The sequence below is a fragment of the Ammospiza nelsoni genome, chromosome 1 (assembly GCF_027579445.1).
Source record: "Ammospiza nelsoni isolate bAmmNel1 chromosome 1, bAmmNel1.pri, whole genome shotgun sequence".
Classification (NCBI taxonomy): domain Eukaryota; kingdom Metazoa; phylum Chordata; class Aves; order Passeriformes; family Passerellidae; genus Ammospiza; species Ammospiza nelsoni.
In genome coordinates, this window is record NC_080633.1 from 108,274,771 (window position 1) to 108,290,474 (window position 15,704).

The 15,704-nt window shown below is 43.7% G+C and overlaps 1 protein-coding gene across 3 annotated transcripts in view; it reads right to left on the reverse strand.

Moving 5' to 3' along the window:
- Positions 1 to 15,704, reverse strand: part of KCTD1 (potassium channel tetramerization domain containing 1) — a 69,689-nt gene that overhangs the window by 30,432 nt on the left and 23,553 nt on the right. For 2 of the 3 annotated variants that reach the window (XM_059488839.1, XM_059488856.1), the window contains exon 2: positions 3,178 to 3,356. In XM_059488839.1, coding sequence (XP_059344822.1) covers positions 3,178 to 3,356 — 179 coding nt within the window. Of the gene's footprint in view, positions 1 to 3,177; positions 3,357 to 3,809; positions 4,023 to 15,704 lie in introns of those variants that run through there. The other variant, XM_059488848.1, reaches the window with a different exon arrangement.

Consider the following 15,704-nt stretch of genomic DNA (forward strand, 5'->3'; position numbering starts at 1 on the left):
CAAACTTAGGCTTCTTCCCAAAGCCTAAGTCTGGCAAATTGTATTATTGAGCTTCATGAAACCATGTTTGAGGCATGGTCCCACTGGTTTCTTGGGGGAATCTGAAGCCTGTTGATGAGCTTAAGTATTCATAAGGGATTTTCCTTGTGAAAACTATAGGTCTCCCTTGTCTAGATTATAACTAGGCTCTTTGAAATTATATGCTACTAGATTTTAAAATTAATTTTGAGGGTTTTTAAAAGCATTATTTTAGCTTCAGAATTTGTAATTCTAGGATTACTCAATTCAAACCGTCCATTAGATAAGCTGCTTGTCTGTCAGAGTGCTTCACTGAGTCAGCTTTTGCCCAAAACACAGATCAGGTCTGATTCTTTGGCTTCTTCAAGCACAAGAGCATTTGAGAGAAACCCACAATTGTCTTTCCGAAGCAAAGGGCAGGGATCCAGCAACAGTAGCAAGACACTTTTACAGTCACACCAAGGTTTCTTTGGAGGGATGAATAGGTATCTGTCAGTAGGCATTTTACATGTCAAGGCACAAACCAGGTTGGGGAACCTAACAGAAGAATTATGGAAAATGATCCCTTTCAAGCTACAAGTCTTTACCTGATATCATTTAAGGAATTCTTTTTTAAAGTGCTCTTTCCAATTCGTGCTCTACTGTCCAGGAAGAAGAAAACAGCGAGGTACAAGATGAGGGCTGTTGACTCCAAAAGGAGAAGGAAGAGTGCACTTGCTCCAAAGCAGAGACTGCTCCATCAGAATAGGTCTCCCTCACACCAGCAAGTCAGCGTGACTCCAGAGCTGCTGGTTTGAATATCACCCTTTCAATCTCACAAAGAAAGATGACTCTGGTACCTGGCCCACAGATGAAAGGTTCATTTTAGGCTTCTGGCCCTTAGACTACATGTAATACGAGTCAGAAACCTAATGACTTTCGTGTCTCAACCTGTTACAGGCTGGAGCCTGTAACTGATGCCTTGACTCATCCCTGGAGCAGTGCTCTTTCAGGCAAGATAATCAAGACCTCATAGACAATACTTCATATAACAGTAAGTCTCAGGAGGTTTCAACTGGCCCAAAAATATCAATGAGACCTTCCTTGGTTTTGATAGCATTCACACACGTGATATTGGCAGAAAAAGAAATATACAAGCAATGTTGACAAAAACCTTGTGAGTAATGAAGTTAGAGTCTAGCTAGATATGAAACTGACCAGGTCAGACTTCAAGAAACAATTTGTATTAATGTCTGAATATTACTGGATAATTTTTACCTAGCACTCTCTCTATATAAATATGTACAGATATATATACACACATATATACATCCCAATCCTCCACTGGAAAAATCCTCCTGGCAAAATCTCAGACAAAACCCAAACAACTATATCATGATTACTGGCATATTGCTTCATGCCATTGTCTTGACATTCAAACGAGTATAGTAATTGCTCTTTTGAAGCTGCTAATGTTAAAAAAATCTCTCAAGCTCTGGAAGTGGCTGGGAATTCCAGGTTCTAACAGCTAAGCTGGAAATATTCACTCATCAAGAGGTTCAAAAGACACTGTCAGAACTGAAACACAAACACATGTCAGAACGACTTGAAACAGAATGACTATAACTCAGAGTTTGGGTTTTCTTTAAATTATGTTTGAAGAGCTTTTAAAATGTTTAATTTATTAAACTGGCTTTGATACTACAGGCATAGCTTTCACTTTCAAGTGCTACAATGGCTCAATTGAGCACAGAATACATTAAGCTTAAATTCCACTGCCACCAGACACATTTTTGAATGACATTTTAGTGTTTCTTCACTTGAACTAATATACTCTCTCTGTGAATTTGACATGAAAACAGAAGCAGCAGCCTCTCATTCTGCATACACAACAGTGTCAGACACCATCACTGCTCCAACTACGAAAAAATTCACAAAGTCATCACAACTACTAGGAGCTGAACACAAGAAGCTTCTAAAAAAAACCCCAAAAGACCAGATTTGGTTTTCTAAGAACAGTTCAAGTTTTCCCAGACATTACTTCAATCTCTCCCGGCAGACCCAGGCTCTGGCATGGCTCCTTTTGCTCCCCTCTGCCGGGTTTCCTTGAGGAGGCTGTCACAAGAAGGGCCATGTGCCTCGCTGTGTGTAGGGCTCTCTCTCTTCCTCCAGCCTGTCAGGAGCACTGCCTGAGCCCACCTAACACTGTGAGCTGGTGATGCAGAGGCAGCAGCATCAATGAAACCCAGGCTTTGAACAAGCCATGTCCCATGAAGTGGGCTTTGTGCCCTTTGAAAAGGCAGGTCAGAGCTGTGGCATCAAGAAACTGAGAATCTTCCCCCTCAGACTGGAGAGAACACAATGGAAGCACTGCCTGCCCTCTGGAGCAGGACTGGGCAGCAAAGGGCAAGGTAGAGATTTGTACTGTGGACACAATGACTGCCTGCTGTCTCATGACCAACCCTGAGAGTTCCAGCCACACTGCTTGTCTGCCAGCACCACCAGGTAATGCCCACACACACTGCTAAATGCACTCTAGATTTCTTAGAGATGTGCTCTTGTTTTAGCTAGTCTACAGGCACCGTTTGTACACACATGCAGCAGTTCTCTGCTTAATATCAGTGAGCTACCAGAGTCACAAATACTTCATTCAAAAGGTACATGAGAGTTAAGAGCCTATTATTTGAAAAGTCCTAAAAGTATTCAGTTAATACTGTCCTGGAGTTTATTTCATTCAACCTTGCCTTTGCCTCGAGTGACACATCTGAAATGGAGTGTTGACAGCACAGGAGAGTGGTTACTGTTCCAAAAGAAACAAAACAAATACTCCAACACCCCCACCTTTGGGATTAAATGCAGTATCACTACAGTTTTTGAATGTAACAAACCACAGCATGGGTGCCTTGGCACAAACCCAGAATCCTAGGTAGTAGAAAGTAAGTGCTCTTTTCTCCCAGCTTTGTTTCAGTACACACGCATCAGGATTTGCAGAAGTGCCATTTGTCAGGAACACAGTGGAGCAGGGAAACAAAAGTCAGTCTCTAACTGCCTACTAACAAAGAAAGCTAATTTAATTTTGAAACAAAAGGAGCTAAATTCATCATTCTGAGAGAGCCCCAGGACGTCCAAGCACGAAAAGGAGTTTGCCAAAGACATGCAGAAGAAGCTTTTTAAAGTTACCTGGAATCGGGATATTTTGTAAGCGTGGCCAGGCTGCTGGTATACATGTGCCCACCCACATCAATGTGAACTGGTGCGTTGGATTTTGTGAGCTGTGCTGGAGTGGGGATGCCTTGATTGTTCAATGGAGATGCAGGGGATCTAGTGATCAGAGGTCTTGACATATTGGGCCGACTGTCCTGTGAAAAGATAGACCCGGGTTAATGATCTCCTTACAAACCTTACAGAAACCCCCAGTCTTAAATCAGTAGGACTGTCTCATAGCCTCAGATTACGACTTTTAACTTAGTAAAGCACAGACAAATATTCGGCAGTTTTTAAAACTAATCCAGTTCGGAGAGTTTGAAATGGCTACATTTTAAATGAGTGGGGCAAAACGCACTGATAGAACCCACAAAGAAGAAATCACGTTCTAAATCAAGTTTTTCCTGAACACTATTCGCAACAGTCAATCCATACCAACAAAAAGGGTCATTCTCATTTTTAAGAGCTGATGAAAGCACTGACAGAAAGAGGTACAGACACAAAGACTGAGAGCAATTATTTTTCTCAACTGAGACAACCCCAGGTAGACTTTCTGTTCCTTCCCAAGCCCTCCGTCACTGCCATACCACCAGAACAGGAATACAAACCCTCAACTCCTCCATCCTGCACACTCTTCTCTTGAATTCCCAATTCACATAGCACAGGAACAGAAGCAGAAACACCTGGACTAGTCAACTGCTCATGGACTGCAGACCACTGGACATCGACAGCCTTTGAGAAAGACATTTTCCATTTAAAAGTTATACGTATGGCGACAGCTGCCCCGGCGTGCCGCGCATAGGCTGCAGGTGTGAGCGGCTCCCCGGGCTGTGCGCGGCGCGGAGCCGATGCTCCGCCGATGAAACCAAACCAACTTTGGGAGCGCTGAGCAGCGCGGAGCGGAGCCGATGCTCCGCCGATGAGCCAACTTTGAGCCGCGGCAATGGGCGCGCAGCAGCGGCGCGGAGCGGAGCCGATGCTCCGCGGATGAACCAACTTTGGGAGCGCTGCAGCTGTAGCAGCAGCAGCGCGGAGCGGAGCGGAGCGGAGAGGAGCGAGCGGCGGCCGCCTGCGCGCTGCGGGCGGGGCAGGGCAGGGCAGGGCAGGGCAGGGCGGTGAGCTGGAGCCAGGAAGGCAGGCGGCAGGCAAAGTTGGGGATTAAAATAGAAATGCGTTCTCGAGAGCGGTTTTGAGACAACGCCGCTTTCGACTGAAGGACAGCTCCGCGCGGGGTGGAATCTTATAGGGATGCCCTGAGAACTAAAAGCCCTTGCAAATGACCGAGTTTTACATTTAAAAGGTAAGCAAAGCAGCGAGAAGTCAGATACACTTCATCACAAAACTCCCTTTGTTCTTTCAACACCGTCTTTCAGCTGCGCAGAGTAATGGATTCCTTGTAAACATCTCCTCGGAGCCAGGCAGCCAACCTCAGCAAAGCTCACCGCGGCCATCAGAGAGTCACGGGCGCTCGCACCAGCCCAGCCCGCCGCCCCCAAAAACCAGCGTTTCTCCATTTTCCATGGCTGTTCAAGGGCTCACATCACAAAGGCAACGTGAGCCAGGTAATCGTCTGGCTGAAATGATTTACAGGCCGACGTTGCACAATAAATCCCAGTAGTGTGTAACAGAAGGCATCTATAAACCACAAGGTACTTAACTAATTTTCTTCATAAGCAAAAGCAAGCTTCGGTCTAATACTGATAAAAACTAAGGGAATGAAGAAAAACATCTAGTTTAGATGTTGGGGGGAGGGAAGGGTTGGGTTTCTTCTCTTTCTTTATAAGCAGAAGTTAATATAAATCTGCAGAAATACCAGGCTTAATCACTACAATTGCTGGAGGAGGTGCCTGCAGCGCAAAGAAGACAAGTCCAGACAAAATAAGGTACACACGCTATGCAAAACTAATGTCTGCTACAAATGCTATGTGGTACAACCACCACCCAAGATGCTACTGATCTGCAGAGCGGTATTTAGTAAAATAATGAAGAAAAAATTAAAAACAACAACTACAAAGGTGAAAGTAAGAAGTCAAGGATTGATACAAACTACGGGTGGGGAGAGCATGCGTTGGATGATTAGCAAGCAGGAGGAAAGCAGCAGGTCTGAGGAACACATTTCAGTGCTTAAAAGCAGACAGTTTGGCAAAAATGAAGATAACATTATCAATGAAAGTTGAGACTAAAACAAAAACCAAATTCTGTAACTTGTATGAGACAGACAACAGCATGTCCCTTCATAGGATCCTCTCTGGCAGCAAAAACATAGCTCTCTTGCAATTTCGCACAGTGCAGCACCACCACCGAGTCTGTCACAGTTTTTCAATTGGACACATTCTCCTGTATACCCTGCCTGGGGCTGCTCGAGAGAAAATGAACAGATTTGCAGGGTTAATATTGTAGTTAGGCTGGAGCCTCATTCAGTGTAGCTGTGATAGCACTGGCTGCACAAAACAGTAGAAGAATGTATAGTATAAACATCACTGCCAGGATGGGAGATAGGTTGGAGGACCGTGGGCATTTTAAAAGGCAAAAGAACCCACAAAGCATAAGAAAAGGGAACCAGTTTCCAAACCCAAGTCATAACCAAGCTGCCGTTTACACAGTTTACCTACTAAAACTCCCAAGAAATAAAAACGCTTTATAGTAAAACCTTTTGCTCTTTTATTTCATCCTCCTCCTTTTCAACATTTCCTCTTCAAGTTACCTGTGTTTATTGTGCCTCATGAAACAAAAGTTCTTCTTCTCAGTGGCTGATATTAAGCACAATAATGCTAACCTTGCTCCAGTCTCAGCCCACAAAGCACATTTCCCTGCATAAAAACAGTTCAGTACCATTTTGGAGATACTTTGAAATCAAACAATTGTATTTCTACTGAAGTTGCCCCTGAGAAACAAAAGCAAAAATGGGATTCAGAGAAGCAAGTCCATAAAAAAATCCCATTTTTTCAATGTGGTACAACTCAATAGCACTGTCAGAGCACAGAAGATCACCATCCAATGGGTACAGCATTTAACAGATCAGAGTTATATAACTACATTAGTTAAATCACTGTATTGCTCAGCTATGGAAAGGATAACACAGGGGCAAACAGTCTCTGAAGAAATATATGGCTTGAGTTGGATTACTGCAAATGTGGAAGTGAACAAGCTTTGGAAAAAAGTAATTAAAACAAAGCACTGCTGGTAAGCTAAGCTTCCACCACCTAATGTGATTACAAATACAATTCCTTAGCAAGAATTACAGGTGGAGAGAAAGGAGTCAGGGAAACTAAACTCAATGGGCTCCAGCAAGCTATCTGGAGCAGCTGACAATGAAAGGAATCAAAAAGCTCTTCAGAAACCTTTCTTGGTGTCAGGCAGGTGAGACATGAGCCCAGGAACGGGTTCGGAGCTCAGCCACAGCCATTCCCACACAGGAGATCACAGAGGTTGCTGTCTGCCTTGGGAACTGCATCAGCTTTGTTCATGAGTGGGGCACAAAGCACCTGCACTGGCTGGATGGGCACTGACCCTCCTGAGCTGCCAACAGGCTGACCCCTCATAACTTTCCTTCTCAAACATTTTATTATTTATCCCACAAAAAAATTAAGTAAGAACAGAAAATACAGCTTTATAGCAGTTCCATGGACCAAAATACTTCAAATACCCTGTAAAACATTTATCATTATTATCCAGATGATCCTCCAACAACTTTTCATAAAAATTAGTTCCCACTTTCACTCAGAATGAGTGAAACTATGTAATCAAAAGTGCCAAAATCTGTGTGCTAGGTAGGCTAAAGGCCATTAAGTTGTCTAAAACTTTTCAGTTTTGGTTTAGCACACAAAAGCACTGCTCTTAGGACAGTTTGGGGCTCCTCTACTTCATTGTTGATATTTGAAGGAGCCTTTCCACAACAAGCAGCTCACAGGCACAGGTCTTTAGAGTATATCTGAATCTGCTTCACATTTTCTGCTCTAGGCAAGCCCTCCTGGAGGCTCAACAAAAGGAAAAGCAGCCCTGCTTTAACTGCTCCTCCTGGAATTTACAAAAATCCGTACAATTTAGAAGCTTTCCTATCAAAGGGGGCCAAGGATCATGGAGCTTACAAATCCCTTCTCTTCTTCCTGCCTTTTCTTCTATACCATCTTCTCCCTAATTCCTCTCAAAAACATTGTTGAAGAGTAAGTCTTTACACCTGGATTGAAGCAAACCACAGTAGCTGCAGCGCTGAGATGTGCACTCGTGCAACTGGACTACCAAACGACAATAACACAGGAACCATGTCAATGTTCTGGCAGCAAGTGGAAGGAAAAGGAGATATCTGAGGAACATGAGTCACTACAATGTGCTAAGTGTACAAAAATCAAAGAGATGGGAGGCTTACTCCTCCCCTTAAAATATTAGCACTGGTGTCCTAAGTGTTATTTACACCCTGTGGTCTTGAGTAAAGTCATCCTGGTTTCCCTCTTAAGACAGAAACATTGACAAAAACCATGCCACCACAAGACAAGCCAAGCTAAGCTCAGTTCAGGCACAGAAGGACCGACATTCAAGCACAAACTGCCTGCCTGACTCACCAGACTGTGTGGATTATTTTAGTTTGCAGGTCAAGACACTGCTGGCTGGAATTATTTTAGCCAATGCCTTCCCTGTAAGCCAGCCCAGCCCAACCAGAAGTGTATATGCTACTCAGTAGTGTATGTATTCCCTGTCAAAGCCCCAGCAATTACTGCTGAGAAACTCAAATTTACACATTTCTAACTCCCTTGGAGTTTTGAGGGAGGTGAGGGTAAGCTTAACTGTTATAGACATTAGAACAAAAAATCATGCAGTAGTTTATTCTAAAGTATCAAGTCAGTCTGTGTTCATTATCCTTTTTACACAACAGAGAGACATGAGACAGATGCTTCTCCTCACAAAAGCTTGGTGCCCAGGAACAACTGCAAACAGCAGTTAACACATCCACATCAGCCACATCCAGCAGAAGAGTCTGAACACATATATCCCACTGCATGGGGAATGAATCCAAACAGCAAACAAACTTCAGAAGCTGGTGTCAAATCCCTTCTCCTCCAACACAGAGCAGAAATCACTCAAGTGTCAGGGACATATGTGTGCCTGCACTCTAAAATAAACAGCAGGCTGATCTCTGGGGTGCCTGTGGGATGGGGGAAAGTGCAGCTCGAGAACCTCATCCAAACCAGGAACATTAGGACCGCTCTTGGATTTGGCTCCTGCACAAGTGTCCCCATTTTGAAGATGCACTTTTTCAAAACAAACATTTCATTAAAGATTAAAAAAATCATCATCATCAGGTCTCACCACAATGCTTAGACAAGTACCCCCGCCCCCTTTTTTGAATTCAGCAAAAAGAGTTGCCACAACAAAGAGGCTGGAGAAAGTATTTATTCAACATAAACAGTATCACTATAGTACAAACAGCACTTTTGGAAGGTGTAGCAAGCAGGCAGAGATACAAAGCTACATGTCCAAGAAACCCAGGAGCTTATCCTGCTGGCAGGGGAAAATCGCACCCTGGGTACCTCTATGGGCTGGTGATGTCCTCACACCAAATTCTCTAGCTGTGGCTCTGGTACTCAGCATCTACAGAAGACACCAGCTGTGCTGGCCCCTCAGACAGAGCCCTCAAGGTGGTCAGAGATGACTGAGTGCACCACACAGAGCATGCAAACTGCATTTTGATCTCAAGGTGTGCATGCCATCATGGCGCTTTCTCTTCACCTTCATTCTGAAGAGCCCAGAAGCACAAAGAAATTGCTCAGATCTTTGTCAAAAAGTCTTTACATGTAAGCACATCCATCCTTTTCTTCTGCTTCTTCACCCTGACACCAATGGTTGGTAGCTCCCTGAGGACATGGTTGGGCTTTACTGCTGCCACTGGGTCTGCAAAACAAAGAAACAGCCCATTGTTTTCCCCAGCAAAAATATGCCGACTGCACAGTCATGCTTTGCCTTTCATCAATATAATACAACTGCCCTTTCTCTCACAGCTGCAAGGTTTAGGATTGCTGACTCTGAACATTAGGAATTATGTTTATAAGGCAAAGCTCCAGAACAATTGTGTTTGAGCGTCACACGAGAAACAGGCCCAAAACACAATCAGCTGCAATTCAATGCCACAGTAAGCTAAGACACACCAGGTCCACTGAGACTCAATAGTAGTGCTAGATTTATTATTCTAAATCTCTAAAGCTTCATTTTAAACCCTGAATGTCTGTCAATATACAACAGAAGGTCAAATTATCCTATGCAAGACTGTCAAATACAATGGAGAGCTTGAAAAGCAGGAAGGTTTTCTGGATATGCTGAGCCACTGAATTGCAGAAGATCTACTATGCCAAGCAGCTGCTCACTCCTCACACCACAAGTGCCATGCTTGGGGCACTCAGTATTATTTGCAGAAATACAAGCAGCAATGCATTTTAGAAAGGGGGGTGTCACAAGACCACCTGAGAGAGGGGACAGAGATACCCAGAAGGGTCCTTCATAGCCAGAGTGTGGGGTATAGTTCATTGTGAAACAAAAACCTTGGCTGAAACTCTTTCCTGAAGGTGTCAGGAACAGTATTGGGCTGTCCTCTCTGTATCCTGAAATAGTCCAATTGCTCAAGCCTACAAAGGTGATAAATACACCTCTGGTCACACCAGAGTGGCCACAGCAGGGGTGACTGGAGCACTTACCTGATGGGACAATTTTAACTGGTACATTCTCCTTGTCCCAGAGTCACTGTCCCTGGAGGGAAGCGCTGATCTGGCCCCTCAAGACAGGGGTCCCTTGCAGCACATCCCAAATTCTGGCTGCTTTCAGCCTTCTCCTCCTGGAGATGCTGGCACTGCAGAGCACATACACATGCTAAGTGCTGCAAGCGCTGGAGAGGTGTGGTGGCATTTCCTTGGGAAAATGAGCCTTGCTGGGATTTCAGAGCTGACCAGGACCTAGAATAAATGACACAGGTGCAGAGAACCAAATGCAAGGCAAAGGGTTGAAGGAAGTGAGGTATTTGATTGTGCTGGGTGGAGAAAGCTGCCTACCTGGAAACGCAGGACAGTTAAAAACCACCCTTGGACAAGAGCTTGGAGGCACCTTGATAATTCCAGAGCCCAGGAGCCAAGTCTATAGCACACAACCAGCTTGAGCAGAACAGCTCTAACCACACTTTCATCAGAAACTTGTCATTGAGCCCTTAAGAAAAATCTTTAGGTGGAGAAAAAAAAATCATGGATAATGGCAGAAGTCAAATGAGGGCCTGTGCCTACACCAGTACAGCAGTTAAGGCGAGTCCAAAAACCTGGCAAAATTTACAGAGGCAGGATGTATCTTCTCAAGTGCTTATGAAGTTCTCTGAAAACCTCCCTAAGCCTCGAAACTGCAGACAAAAGTTTAATACCTCCCTCAAAATATTTTATAAGTTTGCACTCTTTATGGAATATTAACTCAGCCCCTTGCTTGTTTGGGTGAGTAGTGCTGAGGTCAGCCCAAATGTTGTCATTTATTACATCCAGGTTCTTCTGCACTGCCTACCCATTTCTTCCCTGGGTCAAAGCACAGCCCTTCTGTAGGAGGTGGCTGATTTGCACACTTGCTGTGCTTGGGTCAAGCAAGTGGCAAACATGGCCAGCACAGAATCTGACTGAAGCCTCTAATAGAAGCAGGATCTTTGGAATACATGCAACCCACTGTATTATTAAAAAAAAAACAAATGAAACTTGGGGGTCTAGCCCAGATTCACTACCCCCAAACACAAACACTTGGGCTTTCACAATGGAAGAACTTCTACAGCCTTTAGAGGTGCCGATTCAATTCTCACTCAGCAAAAGCGCCCATTTAATTTACAAGCAAAACCGGATTTGAAAGCTGCTCCCAGTTAGTGCACAGCACACCACTGCCCACCTGACACTCTAATCACAGGGTGCTCACCCCAGGATGCAGCAGGCAAAAACATCCCTTAACCAGGCTGGAGGACACAGTGTTTAGATGCAGCAGGACATGGGACCAAAGGTAACAGACTTGCTATGACGCTGCTACGGGTGTCCTATGATAGGGGCAGGCTGGACAGCTGGCATTTCAGGCCACTGGCTCCACCAAGGGCTTGTCTGTTCTGCACCAGCATCTACTCAAATTAGCAATGAAACCAAGTTAGGAATGAAAGTGTAACTCCTGAGCTGTGCCACCTGAGCTGGACATGACCAGTTCAAAATATTTCATGAGGTACACAATGCAGTGTAGTGTACACAATGCAGTGCTCCAGTCACCTTCACTCAAATTTCTTTATTCTCACTTGCAAGAGGGACAAGTATCCCATCAGATACTGCAGAAACAAGCCATTAAGCATGAAGTGCTCCCTTGTCTGAGCACAGAATGACTGCAGACATTGTGGACACTTAAAAAAAAAAAAAAAAAAAAAGGAGGAAACACTGAAACACTATTAAAAGATGAACAGTCCCTGGGAAAGGCTTCCAGGTCTGAAGAGCCTTCAGCAGCCTGGCAGCCCTGCCCAAACACTACAGCTTGATACTAAAGTCTTTGCTTCTGCTGCCCTGAGGACAGTTTCATTTACTTTCCTTTAAACCTGGAAAATAGGTCGCTTTTCTTCTCGTACCTCTATCAAACCTCAGGTAGCAGAGAAAACGTGAATTTACTTGTACTTCATAGGAAAGCAAGCACACACAAAGGGAGCTCCACCTTTTGCAAAGGGCAGAGATCACAGGCTACTTCCCCACCATACAAGGCTTCACTCATTCCAGCGAGAAGCACAGATCCAAATATCTTGGACCACTTCATCCCTGCTGCAAGAGGTTTGGCATGCCAGCTACTTTGCAGACAACATACCTGAATGCTCTGGGGCTCCATTCAGAGCCTACAGCTCCTCCCTGCAAGAGACAGCCACTCAGTCAGCTCTCCCCAGTCCCAGGGAATAGCCCAGCACAGAGCAGTCAACAGCTCCCAGTGCCTCTGAGAGGGAAGCAGCATCTGCCAGCTCATCTCCTGCACCAGGGAAGGCAGGAATGTGACAGCCACCTTCACCACATACACACACACGGGGTTTGGGCCAGGAACAGCTATGGGAACAAACAGGGGAACTCTGAACACTGCAATCCATCTTTCAACTGTTCCCAAGTAGACTACTTGTAGGTTGAGATTTATTAATAATGTAATTTTTAGTCAGACTTTTCACTCAAGCGCTGTTGCCTTTTATCCACTTCTAGCAGGCACTCTACATGTATTTTGCAAGAGTCTTCACAAAAGGAAAAGGGAGAAACAACAACAAACACTCCCTCCTGGGTTTAGAAGGAAAGGACTTCTCTTTGCCAGAACCATGCTGATATATTTGAATGCTAAGTCAAACAAATCCTCACAAATGGTGTCAAGATTTAAGTGGGAAAGAAACCAAATGGTTACATCTTCTTGGACCAAATTTGCAATCTGTCCAATAATCTTCTGGTGAGAAGTAACACTAAAAAACAAGCATTGTTAAAATCTGTTTTGTTTGCAAGGTAAGATCCTATCAGCAGTACATGAATAAAGATTAATGTCTTGAATTGTAGTTGTATCTGAAGATTTCAAAGACCCATAAAAATGTAGACTTCAGTGGGATAACTGGAAGATTGTCATGAATTGCCAGAATTTGAGAAATGGGTTTCTCTTCTTTAGATTTGACTCACAAACTGAACAAAAAGAAGCCTGTACTGCCTTATTTGAAGTCAGTTTACACTCCAGTTTGAATAGCACCTGCCCTTGGGTATGTTCCAGAAGAACATCTACCTTTCCACAAAGGGAGGCTAACACCCATTGTAAAACTTCCAGAGGCACATTAGATGTCTGTTCTCCCCCCAGCGATTTCACCCTTAGAAGTAGAAGGAACGCTGCCAGTTACAGCCTGTGCTGAGGAAACATGAGTTATAATTTTACCCTGGGAAAATTGCTGAACTGGGAGCTTCTGGTGTGGCATAGGTCTTGCCTTCGCAATCCAATGGTTCTTTTGATTCAGAGAGGCTTTGAAAGGGTGGTGATGAAAAACATAGCCTCTCCCTTTGAATCAGCCAGCTGCCTGCTTTCCTTTGCACTTTTAAATTTGGTTTATTAATTTGCCTAGGAGCAGAAAGAAACAGCACTGACCCATCTAGAGAAGATATCTACTTCAGACCAAACATGAAAACAAAAAAACACCCCCACTTGTGGACTACCTGAAGAATTTTGTATCTAGAATCACCTTTACCACACTTAAGAAAAATACAAGAAACTCTTTACTGGGTCTCCTGGCCATATTAAGAGGAAAAAGGTAAGGGACAAAAGGATCTGATAGAACCACACATTTGAAACGTAATACACAAGAGCTCTAAGCACTCTCCAGATGTTTCTTGAAGCCACCAGTAATAAAATATTCTCAGCTGGAATTGCAATTTTGAAGACATTGAGTCCATTTGGTAATTATGGCAGTAGCCAGTAAAACAGTTTCATCTATAACCTGACTGCAGGAAAAAGGCATGAAAGTGCTTTGAAGCCACACATTTGTAATTATCTAATTTATGATAAAGATGTAAACACAACCACAATTTTGAAAGTCACAGCTCAGTCTCATAGAGAATTAGAAATAGGGTGTGAAATTGTAATATTAAATTATACATTCCTCACTCTGAGATCAATGAAACACCATGAGCAAAAAACCCTGACCTTCAGGACCCCTGTGTCACTCAGTTTTCTTTCTTTCTTTCTTTCTCATCTATTCCCCTTCCAACAAGTCTCTGAAGCTGAACTTAGCAAAGCAATGCCCCAGTCTCACTAAATGATAATTTATCAAAACCCCACTGGAGGGACAGAGACTGCCAAGAGGGAGAACAGTGCAAGGAAAGGGTGAGAGTTGAACTTACTGAGATGACAGGCTTTTTGGAGGTTCTTGTCAAGATGGGCTGCAATAGGGAGCATTTACCCGCCTCTCCCATGCTTTTCCAGGGCTAGCTGGGAATTTTTCCTCTCCTCTTGTAACTCCCATTAAAATTATCAGCCTACAGATTTCATAACAAGCAGGAGAACGAAAAACCCCAAACATTATCGTGAGAGGAATCGTATTATGATTAACGATTTCAAAATGCCTGTGGGTTACTTAATACCTTGGGACAGGCAGCATAACACCACAAGGGTGTCACTGCATGGGGGCAGGAAACAGCCCCCTGCTAAAAACATACACAAGGCAGCACACAGCAATGGGGGCTTCTCCCCAGAGCTCTGGGAATGGGCTATGCATGTGGCACATGAAACCTGCACTCAAACCCACTGGTGACCCAGACACTTCTCTACCCCCGCCCTGCTCCAAAATCTGTCCACCTTTGAGTTTAAATCCCTTACAGAAGCAGGTATGTTTCTGGGTGGCTGGTAGGAAGATGCTGAAATCCCAAACTAAGCTAAATACAGCTGTGAGTAAATTCAAAAGGCTCCTTCAATGCAGTAACACATGACGGTTTTTCATTTCACTTTGCCTCTTTTCTGGTGTTTGGAGTTTTCTTTAATGCTGGAAATGTATTCAGGGAGGAACAGAGAAAGTCATATGCCCACCGTTCCCTATGAGGGTCAAGTAGCAGTTCTGTTTTGTTAGTGTGAAGGGCAGGATTCAAGGAAAGGAGAACGCAGGAGTCTGCTCTGGCAGGCAAAAAGAGTGCTTGGCAACACAACGACCATATGGCACATGAACAAAGCATATTTTAGATCTGGTTCATTTGATTCCATTATACGTAAAAGATACCCAAAGATCCATGGCTAAGAAATACAATTTTGGTTATTGTTTTTAGACCCGTAGGGATTTCCCCAAGTAGTCCTTGTAGCTTATATGATAAAAACATCCATTTGGCAGCTAATTTTAGCATTTTTTACCCACAGGGGTGATTAACCCCAAATCTATATAACCCTGTGCTATATGCTAACAGCAGCCATCATTGCCTCTGCCAACCTCATGAAGCAGCAATCCACTATTTAGTTGTCTCTTATTCAGTCTCTGCTAAATAGCTCAGCAAACTCTGAATTTTATATTAAAAGGCTTTTACTTGATCCAACACCAAATCAGACCATGCATACTACCTCAGAAGAATGGATGAAATCTACATTATATACAATATGCACTCATTTGGATGGCATAGCCTGCTTCTAAGTCTGTGTTAATACTTCTCTGGTCATTACTAAAACACAAAACACCAGTGGCTGGGCAACAAAAGGACATGAAAATGTTTAAAGAAGCAGCAAAACCCATGCTGATCAATCAAAGGTAAATGCCTGTCTCATTTTCTCTAGCTACTAGCTTTTATTGCCTCTAATGTACAAGACATGTCAATAAAAATTGAAAATAAAAACATTGGCATACACCAAGAGTCACCCTATCTATGTCATTGCACAGAGAAGAATCACATCCTTAGATGATTCCAAGGGACACCTCAAACTTAAACCAGCAAACAGCGGCTTCATCAAGAAAACAAAAGATAAACATAATAAAGGTACATTATTTTCAAAACACA